General features: G+C 40.4%; 1 protein-coding gene across 2 annotated transcripts; it reads right to left on the bottom strand.

The window, feature by feature from the left end:
- Window positions 1-1,629: 1,629 nt before the first annotated feature.
- On the bottom strand, window positions 1,630-18,019 carry nars1 (asparaginyl-tRNA synthetase 1). 2 transcript variants are annotated; one of them, XM_034220759.1, is made up of 15 exons: window positions 17,678-18,019; window positions 15,265-15,347; window positions 14,757-14,822; window positions 13,725-13,817; window positions 13,544-13,633; window positions 12,625-12,703; window positions 11,460-11,530; window positions 11,073-11,159; window positions 9,634-9,855; window positions 8,277-8,476; window positions 7,482-7,617; window positions 7,110-7,223; window positions 6,282-6,413; window positions 2,906-3,037; window positions 1,630-2,513 (listed from the first exon to the last, which is right to left on the bottom strand). In XM_034220759.1, exons 1-15 carry the CDS (start codon window positions 17,697-17,699, stop codon window positions 2,382-2,384), a joined length of 1,659 nt encoding a protein of 552 aa, XP_034076650.1. In that variant the 5' UTR covers window positions 17,700-18,019; the 3' UTR covers window positions 1,630-2,381. The 2 variants fall into 2 exon arrangements, with proteins under 2 accessions (XP_034076650.1, XP_034076648.1); XM_034220757.1 differs by having other exon boundaries at window positions 17,657-18,018.
- Window positions 18,020-18,741: the final 722 nt, after the last annotated feature.

The raw sequence follows: 18,741 nt of genomic DNA, 5'->3' as shown, positions 1-18,741 counted from the left end.
ATAAAAAAAAATCCTGGAGGGAAATCCTTTATATCTTAAACAGATGTTATTAATGTATACCAGCAGTGGAAGTGTTAGGAGGTGTGTGAAGTGATTTTGGTAGAACTTGACTTTAAATAACAGGGACCTATTTTAATATTGCATTGCAGTCTGCTTACTAGTTCAATCAAAACAACAATTGTATTAAGTGTCATTGTTATTTCTCTTTTTTTAAGTAGGACACGAGCGGCAGCATTTCCCCCCGAGTGTGAATAATTCCATACTTTTATGTTGGATGTATGTTCGCCATTTCCGGTCTGGAGCTATCTCACTCTGGTTGTTTTGGCGCAGAGCCGTAATTTTTGCATGACGTCACATCTACGTTGTCTTTATCAACCCAACGTCATCCGTGTGTGTGCGTGTGTGTGTGTGTGTGTGTGTGTGTGTGTGTGTGGGGGGGGGGTGTGTGTGTGTGTGTGTGTGTGTGTGTGTGTGTGTGTTCTAAAATCATTTTTAAGAATGAAACTTTACGCATCTTTAAAGTGAATGCTAAATATGTTGGGAGTACTGTGACTGTGTTTTTGAAACTGCTCTAGTGTTTTTTCAACAACTCCTTCCTTCCTTTCAAAACCAGTTCGTGAGAATGAAACAGAAAACCAAGGAGGAACCAGGAAGAGTCTTTCAATAAACACAAAGCACACCTTTGTCCTTCACTGACCAAGCATAACACCTTCACTTATCCATAAAGGTTTGCATAAGTGTTCTTCATTTTTTAATGCTACATTAATTTACATTCCATAAATAATAGTGTTATGTGACATTATAGTGATTTTACAGTAAATGAAAGGAACGTTTACTTCAACCAGCGCTTTATGGATATTTTGTAGGTATTCAAATATAAACAAAAATGACTGATTATTCTAAAACATACTTTTTTACTTCATTACTGTAATTCCCTATATTATACTCATTTTTCAGATGTCTTTATAAAACGTGTTTTTTATATGAAAAACGACTGAAGTCTGTCATGTTGATTTTTAAAGATACATTTTTGGGCTATATGTAAAGGTGGGGTAGGTAATTTTGGAGAAACCAGCTCGAGTGCGCTAGAATTTGAAAATACACAACCGGAAAAAATCTGCCACTTCCTTACAGAGCCCCTCCTCCAACACACACGAACGCGCACATGACCAATGAGGGCAGAGATAAATTGCATAAGAAGTGCACGAGATGGAAGGCTGACAGGCAGGTAGGCCATCCAGTTACTTATCCGGGCCGGCTCAGGTCGTGCTTTTTACAGCGCCACGGCTTCCACGGATGAATTTTTGTTATCGGGATGTTAAGAGCATTCCATGGAATATAACAAAAAGTGTATCTGAAATAAATTACATACCCCACCTTTAATATAATACACACTATACTTGGAATAAAACCTATTGCCTCCATTACATAAGAAAATGTGACATATAGATGAACTTGGTTGTCTTTAGATGAACAGAGAAAGCATCGAATTTGAATCTGATAGTTAGATCAAATATTCAGCTACAATGTGGTGTTTTAGTCAACATTAGAAAACGAGAACAAGAGTTACAAATATATCTACAAACACAGATGTTTAACAACCTAACCTAAAGAAAAGCCTGAATCACATGTATTCAGTGCAGTTTATTGAGTTGAGTGTTTTAACTAAGGAGGCAGAAACACAAACACGAGAGCAGACCGTTTCTCTCACATTTATAAACCATCAATCCTGAAATGGAAAGGCTGCTCTGAACGTTCTTTTTTAACGTTCCCAAATACATGAAAAGCGCACAAAAGCAGCGCTGTTGATTCGTTGCTTAAGCGTTGGTCAATGATGTGTGTGTGAGTGTGAGTGTGAGTGTGTACCTAGTACCTTCACTGTTTTTACACCACAACTAACACACAGAAAACACCAACATATTTCAGCCACTGAAGAACTTCTCCGAGGTCATTTATTTCTGAACATCTCAAGGTCTTCAACAATTCCTGACATTCAACATGTTTTTCCACAGAAGCGCATTGCATTTAAAGAAAACTCGATTGAGACATTTTTTAACAGCACTTCCACACAATCGCAGGAAACTTAAGTGCTTATTCTTGTTAATGATCCACCAATTCGAACATGATCAGAGGAAGAAATTCTCTCAGGTTTCACGTCAGAACAAATCGGAAAAAGCTGTGAGGTTTGAGGCGGAGCAAAGCAGGCGGCATCTCCAACTGGACGTAGTTCGATAGAAAAACAGAATAGGGACAAAACAGTATGATTGGATTTGATACCGTAGCAACACATTTAATGTTTCCCATGCCAAGAGAGTGTGTGTGTGTGTGTGTGTGTGTGTGTGTGTGTGTGTGTGTGTGTGTGTGTGTGTGTGTGTGTGCGTTCAGGGCCTGCAGCGCTGGATGAAGCGTGGGTACAGGCAGACGTCTCTGATGTGATGTCTGTTCAGCAGCCAGGTGAGGAAACGCTCCAGACCCAGGCCGTAGCCGCCGTGAGGACATGTTCCGTACTTCCTCTGAAACACACACACAGCAGCCGGTTAACACACGTTAGTAACAAGACAGGTAACACACAGTAAGGCGAACGCGCCCTCAGGGCAATTCAAGAGAGGCTTTGTCCACGATACGCTTTATGGAATCAGACGTGCTGTTTTAACGGGTTTCAATAGGGATTTTTTTGTCTGCATTTTAGACACACACTTTATCAGACTTGTTAAAAGGAGCTGAGCTTCATAGACACACACACACACCCTTGCCTTCCGTTATCCCATAATGCATTAACAGTCAAAATTGTTAAAAAAGCCCAAAATACCCCGTAGTGATGCATCACCCATAAAATATCACCAACATTTACCCAAGCTGCTTCCGAATGTGCAACAGACAATAAAGCAGCGGTGGTTTCTGTTACCTGGTCAGTGTACCAGTAGTAGGGGGTGGGGTCGATTCCCTCCCTCTTGTACCCCTCCAGCAGCTCCTCACTGTCCCAGATACGCATCGAGCCTCCGACGATCTCGCCAACATTCGGCATCAACACATCGACCTGCAACACACACACACACACACACACACACACACACACACACACACACACACACACCCACACACACACACACACACACACACACACACACACACACACACACACACCACACACACACACACCACACACAACACACACACACACACACACACACACACCACACACACACACACACACACACACACCACACACACACACACACACACACACCACACACACACACACACTCACACACACACACACACACACACACACACACACACACACACACACACACACACACACACACACACACACACACACACACACACACACACACACACACACACACACACACACACACACACACGTCATCAGAGAGAACGACACTTCAGGGCCTCGATCCAAAATCTGTCTTAGATGTAGAGCGTCAGTGTCTGTGCTCCATTCATACATTTATTTACTTTAAACAGAAACTCTCTGCAATAAGACTGTACTGAAGGTTTTAAAGCTCTTACTGAGTTTTTTTAATAGAGCTTTATGTCAACAAATATTAACTGAAGCAGAATATTTTGTTAAATTACAACATCTTGTGAATTTCAAAAAGATTTACATCCAGTGTTTTGAAATAAATGTGGAGTTTTTGGATCACAACATTTGAAGAAAATATCCACCACCACTTCAATCTAATCCTTTAAATAGTATGATGCTAATAATATCTGTGTATTCTAATCTGTATCTAGTCCAGGGGCGGGGAACCTCCGGCCTCCGGTCAGGGTCCTTGAACACAACACGAGCCTAACGTGTCATCACGTGGTATATGTCTCGTCTGACAGGGGGCAGTTCTGATGGAGAGCACCAGAACGCGGCTCCGGCACTCCAGAAATTGCAGTACCCATAAGGAGCCGTACACATGCTGCAGTTTCTGCGTGGCTGTGTCTTTAGTTGAAAGCCCAGTGGCGATCTGTTCATCTGTCATACTGATCATACAGTCAATAACTTTGTTGTTATTAGCATCTGGTTAGCTAGCTATGCTAACGAATATAAGAAGCTTTTTCTACAACCAGTGAGGTAAAGGCACATCTTTATATGATCATTATAGTTATAAAACAAATAAGAGAATAAAGTAAACAGGTATAAAATACTATATGAGAGTAAAAAAAGTTGTTATTAATAAACAAGAATACAGTTTGAAGGGAGAGTGATTTGTAAAATATCCATAAAGAAAAATTAAATCTGCTTCCAGTTCTGTTTCATCTGGGTGTTGAGAGATGTTTCCATAGATCTCCTAATGTTGCTCTCAAAGTGCACCAGATTGATGCTTTTAACTTCAACATTTAAGAAAAAATGTTCCCGGGGGAGCATGCCCTCCGGACCCCCCTAGAGGAGGGTGGTCCCCCCCCCCCCCACTTAAATCATGTTCACATGGATAGGAAACTAAATACATTTGCACACATCTTGTGTCCATATCTTACTGTTTTGGTGGTCATGCCACAACCGTGCACGTGCATGCATACTAGGGGTGTAACGGCATACGTACCCGTACCGAATCATTCGTTCGGTACACGTGTGTACCGAACGAATATAACGTTAAACGTAAAAAACTGAGAACGTGAACAACTTCTTGGAAGTAATCTCAGGTGCTGCGTCGCAGCATTCAGAGTAATTTGCTCACATTGGGTTCAACGCGTCATAAAGCGAGCAAGTAATTTCATTGGACGAGAGGCATACTATGAGAGCTGGTCACAGGGATGCGTTCAAATGTAGTCAGTAATTTGAGAAACTGTCGAAATGGCGAACGCAGATAAAGTTGAGCTCGAAAATCCTCCAGCATCATTGAAGTCTCCGGTTTGGGAACATTTTGGTTTCGCAGTTACGAACAAGGATGACGGACAAAGACAGGTGGACCGAACCAAAGCTGTTTGTCGGCATTGTTCAACTAACATTGGTTACGCGGCTGGCAATACATCAAACGTGCACACTCTTGAAATGGCATCACCCGAACGTGAATATCACCGGTACCAAAAGACTGAAGTGCAAACCCAACTCCCGCTAGCATTTAAGCCTCCACCACTCGCAAAGAGTTCAGACCGAGCCAAAGCTATTACAAACGCCAAATATCCTTATGTTGCCATGTTAGCAAAGCGCTACCTGGCTGTATCTGCTACCTCTGTCCCTAGAGAGGGTTTTTTTCCACAGCAGGAGACATTGTTAGTGCCAGCAGATCTGCCCTTTCGGCAAGCAATGTGGACAAGTTCATCTTTCTTTAAACAACATGAAAATACAATGACAAGCAAGTCCTAATGTCAAGCTGGCTGCTTAGGTACTAGTACAGTACAGATTATTTCAGTTCATCGAAATGCTGCACCTTAATGTTTATATTATATTTTGTATTTATTTGAGTGAATACATTATTCACAGTTTAATAATAATTTAAAAAAAACAAAAAAGATGTTTTTTGATAATTTTTCTGTTGTACCGAAAACGTACCGAACCGAACCGTGACCTAAAAACCGAGTTACGTACCGAACCGAAATGTTTGTGAACCGTTACGCCCCTAATGCATACGCGAGTCATGGTAAGATGTCTGGATTAAGAGGTTGCTTTTTCTTTGCACAGCATGAAAGAAAGGCCAAATGAATGGGCTGTGATTTTAGTATTTTTTAAGCAGAGGTCCATCATTTGTACGGCGCTCGGAGGATGTTGTAAAAATGTAAATGGCCCTTGAGAGGAAAAAGGTTCCCCACCCCTGATCTAGTCTATCTTTATTAACTTAATAAAATATCGTCTTCGAAACACAAACAGGAAAACTGCCAATGTAAACAATATCACAACGTTTCAAGCCCTACACTATAATACCCAGCTGTATTGGATTGAATAGAATAGATCTTTATTGTCATCATACAAAGTACAATGACATTTCTTTGGCAACTCTCACTGCAGTCAAAAAATAGACACAAATAAATAAATTGTGGTAAAAGCGGAGGTCGTAGCAATGACAGTGCAACGAGATACAATTAAATGTCAATATGCATATTTACACTTACAGTCTAAAGACGTTAAATGTACAAAACTGTATACATGTAGTGTATTTCTAACTGTGTGTTCATAAAGGGTTTTAGTAACCAAAGGAAGCAAGTCACATAGCCATTAATATTTTAAATAGTAGTGGTCTTTGAGGGGCGGAGGTGTGTTTATGAATGTTCACAGATGAATGCCACTCTCCACCCCCCCCATCCCAAAGTTGAACCCCCCCGGTCCGTACCGACTCGGTGAGGCGCCTGTCGTCGGCGCAGCGCTGCATGTAGAAGGATTTGATCTCAGCGGGGAAGCGGCAGAGGAGGATGGTCTCGTTCAGGGCGTCCGTCATCAACCTCTCCGGAGCCTCGGGGATGTCCTGAGAGAGGGACACACACAAACATCAGGAGGAGGTTCCTCAGCCTGAGGTCGAGCACCACCCGACTAAAAAACGGTATTTTCCACCAGGCTGTCAGGAGGCTGATCCCTCTCCCCCCTCTCCTCCCACTGGACTATAACACCCCACACACACACATTCAAGCACCAGACACTTTTCTTTACGCTGCTATGAACAGTCTTGCACTAATGTACATTCTCAAAGATATTGAAGTGACTGTTATTTTGTATATATGGATCGTTGTGTTTTATTTAGGTCTTAATGTGTGCTTATGTATAAATGTGTCTTTTGATTGTGTAGACTCATAACATGTAGGTATATACATATTTTTATATATCTTTGTTGTTGTATTCGGGGATTGTGGGAAACGGTATTTCGATCTCTCTGTCTGTACACACAAACTGAAAGATTGACAATAAAGTTGACTTTGATATCAAGAGAATGGCGGTGCTAATAATGTGACTTGATCTTGGTGTTTGCTCATCATCCGATTACTTCCGCCATGATTCACAAACCCATCAGTGTCCGACATGAAAACGCTCTCCTGCAGCTACTTTGGTTTCTCCTCAGATATTCTAAAGTGTGTGTCTGTTTCTGTGTGTGTGTGTGTGTGTGTGTGTGTGTGTGTGTGTGTGTGTGTGGTGTGTGTGTGTGTGTGTGTGTGTGTTCAGCGGTCACCTCTCCAAACTCGTAGAAGGAGCCGTCTTCCTTCTTGATGTCGTGCTCTCGGAGCCACTCGATGGCTTCAGTGTAAGCCATCCTCTTGAACGGCCTCTTGGGTGGTTTGAAGTTCTGGGGGGGAAACAAATTACTATATTTACTACATTAATATCAAAGAACTTCGATGTGCTTATTAAGACCATTGTGATGAAAATGGAGCGTAAGTTGAGATATCAGTGTCATTTTTTTCAAATAAAGCTTTCAAGTAAAGCCTGTCGTCAAACTTTTATACATGTGTTTCATCAACTTGTTTCAGCACTAATTGAATATCAATTCAAATGCAAGCTGTGATTGAACACACTCCCAGATATTGAGAAAAAGGCGGCGTACGGGGTTGATGTCGTAGAGCAGCTGAGCGGCGGGGGACTTCAGCACTCGGTCCACCACGTCACACACCAGGTCCTCCAGTCTGTTCAGCAGGTCTTCAAAAGAGATGAAGGGACACTCGGCCTCGATGTGAGTGTACCTGAACAAACAAAGGTATTTATTTAAATCAGAAAGCGGGAGGACGACAGGCTTAGTTTCATCAACTGTTACTTATAAAGCCCAATAACAAAATAAAATTGTTTAGTAAGATCTCTTAGAACAGGGACCAAATCCGGCACGCAACCTCATTGTATGTGGCCAGCAAGAGCTTGCAAAGAATATAATCCGTTTATTATACGGTTACATGCCGCTTTACAAAAACATGTTGCCCATAAACTACATATCCCACAATGCATTTCGTTTTGTGACATGCGCACTGAAGAGAATTGCAATGATTTGCCCTAGACTTCTGCTTTCAGAAGTAGTTATGTATCAAGTTATTACCCTATCCGATAATAATCCAATGCAGAAGCAATAATGTAATATAATACATTATATATATATATATATATATATATATATATATATATATATATATCATACATTTATATATGTATATTTTTTTATTGTCTTAAAGTTACAACCGGCCCTTTTGAGTGCAACAATAATTCTAATGTGGCCGGGAATGCAATTGAGTTTGAAACCCCTGCCTTAGGGCATACAAAACAGTCTCCATGGGTAATTATCAACATTTTCCCCTCTTCATTTTGCAGTTCCTACGTGCATGCGTGCGTGCGTGCGCGTGTGTGAGTTGCTCACTCGGCCAGGTGTCTGCGGGTGCGGGACTGCTCCGCCCGGTAGGACTGGGAGATGGAGAAGGTGTCCCCCAGGGCGGGGATGCAGGTCTCCAGGTAGAGCTGAGAGGACTGCGTCAGGTACGCCTGCTCGCCAAAGTAGTTCAGGTTAAAGAGCGTGGAGCCGCCCTCCACCTGCGTCTGCACCAGGGTCGGAGGAGTGATCTACACACAGGACAACAACAACAAAGGATTACATAAACAGAGCGGGTGCGTAGGGCAGAGGTGGAAGGAGTATTCAGATCTGAAGTACCAGAGTGTAGGAATACTTTGTTCCAGTAAAAGTCCTGCATTCAAAATGTTCCTCAAGTAAAAGTAGAAAAGTATTCTCATCAAAATATAGTGAAAGTAGCGACAGTAAAAGTAGTCATTGTGCAGATTGGTCCATTTCAGAATAATATATATGATATGTTTTATAATGATTGATCATGAAAGTGTTCTCAAAGCTGGTAAAGGTGCAGCTAGTTTGAAGGACTTTGTATACTGCAGGGTAGCTGGTGGATTTACTCCAGGTGGAACTAAAGTCTGATTTAACACTTGATTAGATTTCACATCATTTCAAGTAACTAAAGGTATTAAATACATGTAGTCAAATTACACCATTTACCTCTGAACTGTAGTGGGGTAGAAGTACTATGTATCAAACCTTGAACTACTCAAGGTAAAAAGGCGTGTGTTTTATATTATACATTCAAGGATTGACTAAAATCATAGTGTTAGGTTAGTGTTAGTAGTTTAAAATTGTTAAAATGCTAAGACGTGTTCTTGTTCTTCATTTATATTCAATAATCAATTTCTTGCACAATGAATGTATATACAATATCCTGCTACAGGACATTTGTATTTCCACATGTATATTTGTTACTTTTTAAAGCTATTTTATTTCTACTTCAGAAATATTTTTGGATTATTTATTTCTAGTGTCTTAAATTCTCTTATTAATTGCCTTGTTTTTTATGCTGCTGCAAAGCAAACATTTCCCAAATTAGGATCAATAAAGTACTGTCTGTCTGTCTCTCTGTCTGTCTGTCTGTCTGTCTGTCTGTCTGTGTGTCTGTGTGTCTGTGTGTCTGTCTGTCTGTCTGTCTGTCTGTCTGTCTGTCTGTCTGTCTGTCTGTCTGTCTGTCAGTAGAGTATTGAATCTACTGGATAGTCAATCTAAGATCCTGTTATCGATTGCTTTTGTCTCCACCCACATAGCCAGTGGTTTCTCTGTATTTGCTTCATTTAACTTAACGCTGACGAAACACCCCTTTCACTCTTTCTTTACTGATTCCTTCTCCCCTCTCATCGGGGGTGGGGGGTTAGAGGGGGCTCTTCACCTCGCAGTATCCTTTGCTGAAGAGGTGATCTCTGAAGCACTGCGTGACGGTGGAGCGCACTCGCAGCACCTTGGAGACGTTCTCTCCTCTGATCAGCATGTGTCGGTTGTTCAGCTGCACCTCCACGTCCGACTCCTCGTTCAGGAGGTTGTCGGCCCCGCCCGGCGGAGCTAAGCCAATCAGCTCCCAGAAGTCACAGTGCAGCTCGTGGCCCCCGGGCGCCTGGAAGAGGAAAACAAAAACTCACTGACGACCCTCCTCATTCATTTTCTTTTTTTAACAAAACAAACTTTAAAGTAGGGCTGCTCAATTAATCGTATTTTAAATCGCAACTACGATTAAGGCTTGCAACAATTACGAAAACAACGTAATTGAAATATAACGATTTTTTTTTTATTATTGGTTTTTCAGTTGAGTGATACTTAAAGTTCAGGGTAATCAACTGTTCAAACATTTTTTCTCCACTAAATTGATGTTTTCAAAGTAAATGGATAATCGTTTTTAATAATCGTGATATCAATTATTGACCCAAATAATCGAGATTAGGATTTTTGCCATAATCGAGCAGCCCTAGTTTCTAGCTAAACATCTTTAAGAGATGACATGAGCAGCCCTACCAGCATTTGCCATGGTGGCCAAAACATTTTGATTTGGGGCTAAAAACAGAGGGGATTATGGGTAATGCTGCAATGATCTGTTTGGTGTTTCAGCCAATCAGAGACATGTTCTGGATATATCTGAGACCTGTAATATATTGAAGGAAATCGGTAATAGGGGACCTTTAAGATCTTAGGAGAAGCACTTCTATCCCTTCAGTTGTAGTTTTGAATATCCATGAATCTGTTCTTTTTCTTTAAATTAAACAAGTAATTATGTGTCTATTCTCTCTGTTGGAGCTTGGATATATAAAGAGTTGATATTGACTTTGTGATACGAGACCAGATATCATCTTAGATGTTGGTTGTATGTTAATATACAGGGCTGCAGGATTCAGAAAATGTACGATTATATTGATTGCAAACTGTGATATGATTACCAATCTTGGAGGAACATAATTCTTATCATCATTATAAAATACATAAAAATGATTATGGAGTATTTATGTAGGATCTGTACCAAACAAATATGTTTTGTAAAGTCTGTAGAAAACTATTTGTAGTCCGGAATATCAGCAGCTTGACAATACAGTATGTGAAGCTTTCTACAATTCAAATATTGCATTTGACTGCATTGCAATTTGAATAGAATTGTTCAATTTAGTGTGCAGCCCTAGTTATAATTATTACCAGGTTAATATAGTTGATATAACATGTCTGACTTCCTGCATAACCTCATTCCCTATGCACCCTGTTTCCTTTTGTGCATAAACACGTACTGCAGGTTGTGTGTGTTGTGCAGCAGGGTGTGTGTCGTGCAGCAGGGTGTGTGTGTGTGTTTACCTGTTTCCCCTCGGGCACTGCAGTGACGGTGCCGTACAGACCGACGGTGCTCTCTGTGGACAACACCAGGCCGTTGAAGCACTGACACTGAGGACAGGGAGGTGGAAACAAGTCAGTGTGAGGTGGCCTCAGAGGGAGGAACACAGCATGTATTTATAGCATCATCACAAGCAATAAAACACGTATCTTCTATCGATCACTTGGGATTGAAGTGTTTACTCTGGTGACCAAAGTAAGCTCTCCAAAATACAATCTGTCTTTTTATCTGTTTATGTGAGCTTAAATTATTATATTACAACAAAAGGGAAAAGTACAGCAGTTTATGATTTAATATAAATTCTTAAAGTTGTTTATAAGAGTGTAAAAAGCAAAGTTATTAAGTTGTACCAGTTTATTAGAAAGGACACACTGGAGGAAACCAGTCCCGTCTCTCAGCACGATAAACATCAGGTTCTTTCCTGTAAGAGAACAAAAAACACAAAACAATCAAGTTCAAAACTAAGATATCCTTAATTCAAGTGTTGCCTTTTCAACTGGAAGGCAGAAACTAAAAAGAATATGCCAAAAAAACCTGGAGATGTTTCATTTTTTAGATGTTTTTATTAATGCTGTCAAAATTATCGCGTTAACGGCGGTAATTAATTTTTGCGTTAAAAATATTTAACGCATTTACCGCATGTGCAGAATGGCCCGCCCCATTCATCCCACCAGTGGCAGCGCTGGGGTATGGCTGGGGTAGGCTACAGCCATACCAAGAAATGGCTTAGCCCCACCATGAAAAATGATGTTAAAGGAAGCAAAATAAAGTCCGCCAACTCGAGTAAATTGCACAGACAGCCGTTAGTAAGATTGATTTCAGCCACTTGTCTGGAAATACAGAAGACTAGAAACGGTTTTGAAAACTTTTGTCACGTAGTGATCGTCTTCTCAATAGAACATCTTTGATAATGTCTTCTGGCCAATCAGAATCAAGATAACGGCGTGGTGTTGTTGCAGGAAGTCCTGACGTGGTAGTGCATCTCTATATAGGCCTACATCGAAATAAGACCCCACGGTTTGACGATTGATAGGTGTGTGGGCTGTCTTTCATTTTGACACGCAGAACAATGTTATAATAAACATACATACTGTATTTTAAATGAATATATCCGCCTTCTTTCATTTATCATTCCATTCCCACAACAATATACATAAAGAAATGGCATATTTTGGACATAGTTCGAATGGTGATTAATCATGATTAATTAATTTTTAAGCTGTGATTAATCTGATTAAAAATGTTAATCGTTTGACAGCCCTAGTTTTTATGAACAATGCAGAGCGATAGAATTATTAACAGAGCACTTATATACTAATAAAGGACTGGCTTATCTAAAGCCAGTTGAGTAGCACTTGAAATGTTTTGGCTCTATGAAACCTGATGTACTTATATGATTCTGTTTTCTTCAAGTTTGTATCTTGTTGGTCGAATGTACTTATTGTAAGTCGCTTTGGATAAAAGCGTCAGCTAAATGCAATGTAATGTAATAATGTAAATCTGTCATCTCCTCACCCTGTCTCCTGAGGCGATGCACCCATCCAAACACTTTGACCCTCTGACCTCTCTTGGCCTCTAGATGATGGATTTTAACCTGAAAAACACACTTAAGGTCATAAGCACACTAGGGCACAGCTGCATTTGGGGTAGGGTACTTCTTTGGTACAGACAAGAATACTGGTGTGGTAAAGGAGCCACGGTTAATTGTGTAGGGTTAATTGAGCAGTCTGTAAAGGATTTGGTATTCAAAACGATTGTTATTAGCTAGCTAGCTAACAATGGTGAGGACACAGCAGCCATGTGCGATTTGAGACACTACATCATGGGTGTCCAAACTACGGCCCGGGGGCCAAATGCGGCCTGCGAGCCATTTTGAAATCGGCCCTCAGCAAATTCAAAAGGTATAATAAAATATGGCCCATAAATTAAACTTGTGCTTGTCTTATATTGTACTTTTTAAATATTTACATACAAATATATCACACAGTATTCATGTGTTAGTTAGCACAGCTTTTAAAGTTGAAAACATTTTCTAACGTTGAAAAAAGCCCAATGACTTATCTACATAACCTTGAAATCTCCCCTTCATATATCCTCTTATTATAAGCAATCTGAAGCTTCTGTTTTAAGGAATGAGCTGCTAACAAAAGAAATGAAACCCTATGGAGAGCTGGGATGTAGGCAGTTTGTTTCTTAAAGCATTTTCAAGTATCAAGAATAATTTACCCACATTATATTGATTTTGCTAACTTAACTTATGAGGCAGTATACCTCTATTGAGCGGCCCAGCCCTCGGTGAAAAAAGTTTTGATACCCCTGCTCTACATGGTCAAAACTACCTTAGTGTTCAGAGAGCATGACAAAGCAGTGTACTAAGGGAAGTGTCCAGATTGAGACAGAGCATATATATTGCAGTAGAAAGAATATGGCGTACCGTTTCAGGCTCAGGCAGGCTGGGGTCCTTCTCAAAGGTGATCTTCTTGGCTTCGTCCAAGTTCTTCTCTCTCCTCTCAGTGTCCTCCGCCTGCAACAACAGACATGGAGACACACTTCTTCATCGTGTACAAGAATTACAGTTTAGGGCTGTTGTAGGAGCGGATATCAAGAGAACACACCTCCTTCTTTTCTTTGCCATCAGACTTGATCTGCTCGCGTTCAAAGGCCTTCTTGGCGTTCTTCATTTGCGTCTTAGAGATCACAGCCCAACGCTGAGGAAGAGGAAAAAGGAGAAATACAAAGGGGCTTGTAAATAAAAAAGAATAACCATAAGAAGTTAAAGGGGACCTATCATGCAAAATGCACTTTGTGATGTCTTTTATACATCAACATGTGTCCCCGGTGTGTCGGGGAACTCACGCAGCGTCAGGAAATAAAACCCTCTCTCTTTTCCTCCGTACCCAAATCTCTAAAAACGGGGAACAATGGAGCTGATCCAGATTTGCGTCCGATATGACGTAATATCTGAAATGTGGCCCAATCAGAAACGTTGCTATCAGAAACAATGCCCGACTGTTTTGGACGTAATATGGTCGGTGTTTACATTAGCATCGCTAACCCTCAGAGCTAACCTGTACTGGAGAGCATGTGTGTGAAGAAGCAGGAAGTAGAAAGGAACTCACCTTGTGGTATAACCGGCAAGAGAGAAAGCCTTTGAGCTCCAAACTGTTTCAGAGAGAATCCTTGATAATCCATGATATGGCGTTTCATCACGGCAGCATTTAGTTTAGACAGTAGCTGCCGGGTCCCGCATGAGCTCAGACCCCTCCTTTTTTATTTTGTAACCATTTTTTAAAGCTTTATCCCCAAATCAGCACTTTTGAAACAGGAAGTGAAATAGAGGATATGAGGCATGGCTAGAATGGGTGATCAGTTTGGTATTTTGAGCAAAACACTTCCTAGACATGTTTTTCATATATCTGAGACCTATGCTATTGCCTAAAGATAGCATGATAGGTGAAATTTAAAGTAAAAATGTGCACACTGTACCAAAATGTATACCATGTACAGTGGTGTATTAAAACACTGTAGTTGGCAAAACAGTGTAGGAAACTGTAGCAAACAGATTGTTTTTTTTAACAATCTCAAACCACACTGTAACATTTCTGTTGTACGTAGCTTTGATAAAGTATTTTTTCTCTTCAACAAACCTCTCCCTCCTTCTGTGATTCTACGTAGACGGTCGGGAACGGCACCTTCCCCGCGGACATCAGAGCCTGTGAGGATTTATCAATAAACACAATGAGATAATGAACCACTTGAGCAAATATCAATTAGTTATCTAATATATCAGAATCAGTTTTATTGCCACGTTGGTTTCACACATAAGGAATTTGATTTGGTGTATAATGTCCTAAACATATCAGGGAAAGTAAGTTTTAAAAAAGCAGCAATTATAGAACTTCTTTAACAATAAATGTTTTCAAGAAATACAAATTAAAAAAACTAAGTTAGGACAAAAATATGACAAATTACTACGAAAAATACATTCTGTGTATGTGTGTATGTGGTGGGCAGAAATGTGCAAAATACACAGCAGAAATTGCTTGGTTTACATTATTTGGCTACAACTAACAATACATCCTGTGACATGAAACATTTCCCTACAATTGTACAATATTATAAAACAATTAAATGACATAACAGATATCATTTTACCCCGAGAGGAGTTTTGAATGGTTTCGCCTCCGTGCCGTCCCCATCCTGGTCGCTGCCACATTTGTCCGACACATACAGCTCTCCTGTGAAGCAGAAAGAGAGTCAGTGCTTTGATCCCCACTCCTCCAAAGCAAAGAGGGTACAGATCTCATAACCAGTGGTGTAAAGTAACTAAGTACATTTACTCAAGTACTGTAACTTTTAAGGTACTTTACTTGAGTAATTCAATGTTGTGCTACTTTGTACTTCTACTCCACTACATGTATTTAACACCTTTAGTTACTTTACAGATCTGGGGGGGGGGGGGGGGGTGGCATGTGCACCAGTTATGTGCAGCCTTGATTATAAAACATATCATATATATTATTCTGGAGTACTCAAATAAAGTATAAGTATCTCACAATTGAACTTAGGTGCGGTACTTGAGTAAATGTACTTAGTTACTTTACACCACTCACCTTGCATATGGTGCTATACTAAAGACGAAACTGAAACCATTACTAACGAATAAAATATGATAGAATTAACGTAATATGTAGTGGAGAACAGGATCATGCTGACTTTCTACATGCCTGTTGACTAAAAGACACAACAAAGGAGGGAAAGGGACCCCAGGTAACGTTGAATGCCTGACGTAGCCTTTAGCTGCCCGGCAAACTGACAGCTGTCATGGCCATGGCTACCATTGAGGTCACCGAGGTCCGGACCTCGGTAATATTTTCCGAGCTGTGTATATAACAAAACTTGTGAAATAATTGCACTAAACGGGGTTCTTTGTAGTACTTCCATTTACTGACCATGGGGGCGCTGCATAACTACGTAGCCTCGATTAAAGAAAACAGAAGAAGACGACATGTATCAACAAACCTCCGCAGCCCTGTATCGGAGCAGCGGAGGAGTGATGAGGTATCTAGAGATCTGAGTCCAGCGGGCTACTTGTGTTTCTGTTCATGAGGACATCATATGAGCAGCAGATCCCGTGTGAACGCTCTACGTTAGTCAGTGGACGTCCGACAACATGCACACTAACTTATATTGCAGCTATAGGCTATACTTTGGTTTAAATTGCGTGAATAAACCAGCTAGAGAGCTACAGTTAATTACATTCATCCAATGTCAGAAGGATTAGCTTTTAACAAACGTTGTAATGCTTTTCTTTCATTTCAATTTGAGTAAAACATTGAAGATATAACATTGTATTGTTTTCTTGTTACACTGACTCAGATATAATGAAAAGACTACGTCAGTCGATGCTCAGCTTTGGTAAGAGAGAGACAGGACAGGCAGAGAGAAAGAGAGAGAGAGAGAAAGAGAAAGAGAGCGAGAGAGAGAGAGAGAGAGAGAGAGAGAGAGAGAGAGAGAGAGAGAGAGAGAGAGAGAGAGAGAGAGAGAAAGTGATGTAAGTCAGGGAGGAACTGGAGTCACACGAAATAATGTAGGCTTAATAAGCCCATCTATTTATCTATCTATGTATCTATAACAATAGTCTTCATTTACAATAGGCATAATTTTAACAACATACATCTATTGCAGTTATAATGTCATAATAACATACAATTGTATAAAACACAATTTGCTTACATCTTTGTTCTCTTTTGAGAATCAAACAAAACTGATTTAAATAAAAAAATAATGCAAACAAACAAGTGAAATGAACTAAACTGCTGAATTGCTTTTAATTCACTGGCAGGAGCGACAAGTGAGGAGGAGCAAAAAGTGAACAACGAGGGAGAGATTGAGAAAGAGTAGAGGACAGAGAGAGTAAAGAACAGGAAGAAGACAGAGACTAAAGAAGATGGAAGAGAGGGGGCAGGTTATGGAAAGGAGAGAGACATGGAAAATGAATGTTGACAATGTGTTGTGATCATTTTAGCCTCTTCTGCATGTCCAGATCATTAATAGTAACAATCAACTGATTCTAATGTATTACACTTTAAAAATAATTGATGCTGACATTGTCAGCCCACTGACATGGTTTGAAATCAATATATTATCCAATGTGTGACCCCCCCCCCCGGACTTAAAAAGCACCTAACTAGATCATGAAAATCCCAAAAATCTCGGGGGGTATCCCCTGAACCCCCCTAGCATGTTTGGACCTCGGTATTTAGGAAATCCTGGATACGGCCCTGGTCATGGCTAAATATTATCCCAAAGTAGCCTCTGTGTGGCTCAATTTTCACCTGCAAGTTAATATGAAACCCGCACATAAGCTCAATTACTGTGTAGTAATTACACCATATAAATGTATATTAAAACCAGAGACGTATGTTCAGGAATCAGCGTTAGCTTGAATGCTAACGGCTAGCATCACTGCAACTGATGCAATGAGCCAGGCCCTATTGCACTGTCTTTGGGAGCTAGCTATGTGACAAGCTATTTTTATTCTTACCCACTGAAACTTGTTCCACACCTTTCGTTATCTCCGTCGCCATGTCTGCCTTAGTCCAACGACAGATAAATAATTGTGTGTTCAAAAAATGGAAATGAGAGCACAGAAGCTATCGTGCGTCTGGTCTGCTCCTTTGCTGATGCAACTGTACATCCGCATTAGGGGTGGGCGGATCGATCCCAAAATGTCGATACTTCTGATATTACGTTACGTTTCAAAATATTGATACTAGAGCGAATAGGATCAATACTTTTATACTTTTTTTCGTCGGGTCTGCTCCTCTGCTGCTGAAATGCAACTTTACATCAGTACAGCCCATAGACTATATATAAAGGTACAGCCGCAGCTCGATGCAATCGGCAATCGACTGATCGACCTTCTTCTTCTTCCTCGGTTTCAACGGCGGACTACAAAACCAACGATGAAGAAGCATACTGCCACTTACTGTACTTACTGTGAAACATTATGACTTTAAGACAACTTCTCATAGGACCTATTAGTCAAAAATGTATTACCCTAAAACTCTTATGAAAGAGATGGTTACTGACTTAATCATGTATAATACAGTTTATGAAATAATATGAAGTAGTTTTGTGGTCAGTGAAGTTTTAAGGCATTTGGAAAAAAAGGATGTCCTTGTTAAAAAATACCCTTTATTTTAAATTGATTTACCGTGCCTCCTTCTTCGGTTTTAATGGCGGACAACAAACCAGCACTGACGCAGCACTTACTGTGTAACACCATGACTTTACGACAACTTGCCATATGACCTATACGGAAGAGGATTAGGGCCACATAAAACATTTTTTTGTGAGGATTTGAAAAAAATATTATTATTTTTTGTTCTGAGAAAAAAGTCAGAATTCTGACTTTAATCTCAGAATTCTGACTTTTTTCTCAGAAATACCGGTAACTGTAGAACCAGCTTCACTGCGATTTACACATTGCAGTAGGCAACAATGGAGGACGTGAGTGAATTTCTGCGCGCCAGAGGGGTCCAAGAGGAAACCATAATAAGTCATTTTACAACCATCTGCAATGTGTAAATCGCAGTGAAGCTGGTTCTACAGTTACCGGTATTTCTG

This window comes from Gymnodraco acuticeps, unplaced genomic scaffold (assembly GCF_902827175.1).
Source record: "Gymnodraco acuticeps unplaced genomic scaffold, fGymAcu1.1, whole genome shotgun sequence".
In the NCBI taxonomy this organism is placed as follows: domain Eukaryota; kingdom Metazoa; phylum Chordata; class Actinopteri; order Perciformes; family Bathydraconidae; genus Gymnodraco; species Gymnodraco acuticeps.
Note: the sequence above shows the minus strand (reverse complement) of the source record. Positions and strands in the feature narration are given on the sequence as shown.